The sequence below is a fragment of the Acyrthosiphon pisum genome, chromosome A2 (genome assembly GCF_005508785.2).
Source record: "Acyrthosiphon pisum isolate AL4f chromosome A2, pea_aphid_22Mar2018_4r6ur, whole genome shotgun sequence".
Taxonomy (NCBI): domain Eukaryota; kingdom Metazoa; phylum Arthropoda; class Insecta; order Hemiptera; family Aphididae; genus Acyrthosiphon; species Acyrthosiphon pisum.
The window spans coordinates 7,525,167-7,529,192 of NC_042495.1; the positions used below are offsets into that span (position 1 = coordinate 7,525,167).

Consider the following 4,026-nt stretch of genomic DNA (forward strand, 5'->3'; position numbering starts at 1 on the left):
TAACCAAATGTATTGGGTTATAAATGTTGTATAATATAGTTATATAGCTGAGGCCCGAGAGTATAATATAATCTTCACGAAAAAGCATGAAGTGGGCATTTTGATGCGTATATACCTATAGCGATAAATAGTTAATTTATTTGAAAACTCACTTCTAGGCTATCGGTTTGACCGTTTTGTCTGCTCCTAGTCCGATTGAAACTGAAGAGGAGTATTAAACATTTAAGTATGTGATTATGAATTATTATGATTATTATTTATTAATATAAAATGATTAATGATCATGCAGTGAACGAAAAATTATGAATTGGTCACAGATTGAGATCGAGTCACTCGAAACAAACTCGGCAGAAGAAAAATTTATATTATATTATTTCCGACGACCAAAAATTAAATCGGTAAATAGATTTTTTTTTCGGTCGCCGTAAATAGATTTTTTTTCCGATGTCACCTCCAGTGGACAATCGAATAATATTATTGTAACACATCTTAATTATAATATTAGCGGTATGTGAACGAAGTCGTCGTCGCGTGTGACAAAATCGGTACCTAAAAAATAGAATGAAAAAAAAAAAAGTCGATAATAATATTATATATATAAATATATTATTATTATGTATGTCCTCTTACCAAGTCGTAAAAAACTAAAAGCTATACACATCATATTATTATTATATTAGTGTGTGCAGTCGTATAGCGTAGTATTATTTATTATATTGTCGTGTACAGTCGTATAGTGTAGTATTATTTATTATCGTACCTACATAACAATGATATACCTGAGTAATATTATATTGTACAAACACTATACGCTTAGGTACTTTTTTTGTGTATCGTCCGGTGCGGTCGGCGCGATTAGTGTGCGTGTGATGGGATCGCCGGTCACGTACGGCGCGCCGCTTACCACGGGACGTGAGCACACCGCGGCGATCCTCGCGCACACCGACGCACACCGACGCGGATCGTAAATACCGGAACCAATAACGTCAATACAAACACGTAATAATAAAAATATTATCATCATGTGCGAGGGGGCACACACACACATACGCGCGCCCCGCTCGTCACGACACGTATCGGATTGTGTATTTTTCGTGCGTGCCTGCGAACGTGTGTGTTTTTGTGGGTATCCCCGCGCGTGTGTGACCGTGCGTTTTTGTGTAAATTCGTGTGCGCGCTCGCGTGCGTGTGCGTGTGTGTGTGCGCGCGCGCGCGCGTGTGTGTGCCCGCATAATCGGTCACGGTTTCTGCGCGCCACCGCACGCCGCCGCACCGGTCCGGCACACCGTGAGAACTTGGCTTCGTTGGTCGTCGTCGCCGTCGTCGTCTTCGCCGTCCGAACAATACCGGCCCCGGCGGTGAATCGTCATATTATCATTATTACTATTATAGCTGTTATAATAGTCCCGTCGTCGTGTTTTCGTATATTATTATTATTATTATTATATTGTTTCCTACGTGTAGACTGCCACCAGTCATGTATACCTCTACCGTGTCGTCGGTATATACCTGTATTTGGAGAATAGTTTTTTCATCGCTTTTTTCCTCTCTTCTATTTAACTCTCTCACCGTTCCCCTTTCGACCGGTTCCCAGAACCGAACGGTTTAGTCACGTACGAGCACAAATTGACTTATCGTCGGCGGTCCGAGCATGATAATATCGTTTCGACGACAGCAAATTGATTGATTGATCGATTTTCTTTTTTTTTTTTTTTTGGAAGTAAAAAACAACAAGACGCTTAAGATGTTTGAATAGACTTAATGTATTCTAGTAAAACACATATTATTATTATCACAGATATGCTTTTTTTCTTAGGTCTTCCGCACAAACGCGGTATTTTCACATAATACATACATGTCTTAATATTATTACAATTATAATATCATGTATCACGTCTGCAGAATACATTTTTTTTAAATAATACAAATTATATATTATTATTACACAATAGAAAAATGTCTTAAGTTCTATTTCAATGCTTTAAAATATATATATATTATATACAACATACATATATAAGTACAAAGAAAGAGGTATTTTTGAATTTTTTTGGTAAATAGCCGTAGTGCCGTATCCTCTGCAACCATTACAATATTATACATTTATAAAATATATTTTAAACCCAAAAAGGAATGGTCGCCAACGAATAATAAAAAAAATTACAACATAAAATACAATCGAGAAAAAAATAAATAATATAAGTAATAAGCGAACAACAAACTCGACGTATAAACGCACAATATAATAGAATAATATTATAATACCTATATAACCTATAACTGCCTATATAATATTATAATAATATATACAATATCTCCACCTCGGGTCGAACATCAGTCTTTGGAGGGTGCAGTGGTGGGAGGGGGGGGTCATGAGAGATTAAAAACGAAATAACAACATGTTTTTTTCGCCAGGAAATAACAATACTATATTGTTTACCACGGTCTCCAGCAGACGGAATTCGGGTCTTCTTTGAGCTCGCTTCCGGGTGTGGACGGCGGCGTGTACGGCCTGTACTGGTCGGCGGTTGTGGCGGCGGTGGCGACCGGACCGGAAGCTGGCCGGTTGGAGTCGACGTCGATTTTGCGCATGCAGGCGCCCAGGTGGTGTAGGAGCTTAACGCCGGCGGACGGGTCGACGGGCGGTGACCGGACGTCGGAAGTCAGGTAGTTGGATACCTCGGTGGCGCAGTGCGCGAAACCGGCGCGGAATTTGTCGGCGTAAACCGAGTCGACACCGGTAAGCCCGAGCGCGTTGTGTCGCTTGAGCTTGTGCAGGTGCCGAACTGTCAGCTCCAGTATGTCGGCCTTCTCTAGTTTGCTGACGTTCTCGCCCTCGGCCTGCAGCGTGACCACCATCAGGTCCTTGAGTTCGTCCAGGCACCGGTTGATCCGGGCGCGACGTTTCCGTTCCAACAGCGGTTTCATAACCTGATTAACAAAGAAATGTTTTTATTAAAAACGGAAACTAAGTATATTATATGATAGACGGATGTCGTTCGTAGGTATATTATAAAATCGTTAAATTGATGTCTGATCGCGTTTGATATGAAACGTGAATTTGACAAAGCGACAAATATCAAAAAAATTTAATTAAAATCGCTGAATTAATCGTGATCTGTGCTTACCTTTCTGTATTGATAAGTCCGGGACACGGGTTGTTCGTCGTATTCGGATCCAGACTGGTGCTGGTGCTGGTAATGTTGCTGTTGCTGTTGCATCTGCATGTGCATCTGCACCCGGTATGACGGTCTGAGTTCGGCGGCGGGACGCATGTCGAAACAATCACGGTCTATTTTATTATTATAAAATAATATACGACACTATTCGAAACGACACTCGAATTTTATTAATCCAAATGATATATTATTTTGTAAATAATAAATTATAATTTCGACTGCAATATTACTGTCGATATCGCACACATACACAAATGACGGCGAGACGATATTATTATTATTGTGGTAATAATAATGCAATAATATAATATAATTGATACTGGTAATGACAAGATAACAAAAATACTATGTTATGTAAACAGTAAAAAACGAACGACGGACGAGCGCGTGTTGACGGTTCGGTACGGATCGTTCGAATGACGGCATGACCCAAGGGCACGGCCGGTTTTATATAGACGGCCGCGCCGGGTCGGGCGGCGGCGGGAAGTGTGCTGCGGCGGCGGCGGCGGCGTGTGACGGGGCGCCCGTGGGAATCTTGGTCGCATTCCCACAGTGCGCGCACCGCCGGTTGTGCAGCGCGCGGGACACGCACACAACAACAACAATATATTATAGGCATGCCCGCGAGAGGGGCGCCGCCTCGGGCCGCCGCCGCCTCGTCCTCCGACCACGGTAACAGTAGACGTGCACAACACGCGCGCACACCTGCCACGCGCTAATTTAGAGGTACGGCGGCGCGCGCTTCCACACACACACACACACACACACACATACTCACACGGGTGTGCGTGCGTATATTATATTATTATATCGTCATTGTCCGCGGTGGTAGGTATACGCATATTAT

The 4,026-nt window shown here is 42.3% G+C and overlaps 1 protein-coding gene across 1 annotated transcript; it reads right to left on the bottom strand.

Annotated features, from left to right (window-relative positions):
- Nucleotides 1-1,739: 1,739 nt before the first annotated feature.
- LOC100169086 (enhancer of split mbeta protein) lies at nucleotides 1,740-3,619 on the bottom strand. Its single transcript, XM_001949079.5, has 2 exons — nucleotides 3,129-3,619; nucleotides 1,740-2,931 (listed from the first exon to the last, which is right to left on the bottom strand). Exons 1-2 carry the CDS (start codon nucleotides 3,273-3,275, stop codon nucleotides 2,437-2,439), a joined length of 642 nt encoding a protein of 213 aa, XP_001949114.1. The 5' UTR covers nucleotides 3,276-3,619; the 3' UTR covers nucleotides 1,740-2,436.
- Between the last annotated feature and the right edge of the window lie 407 nt (nucleotides 3,620-4,026).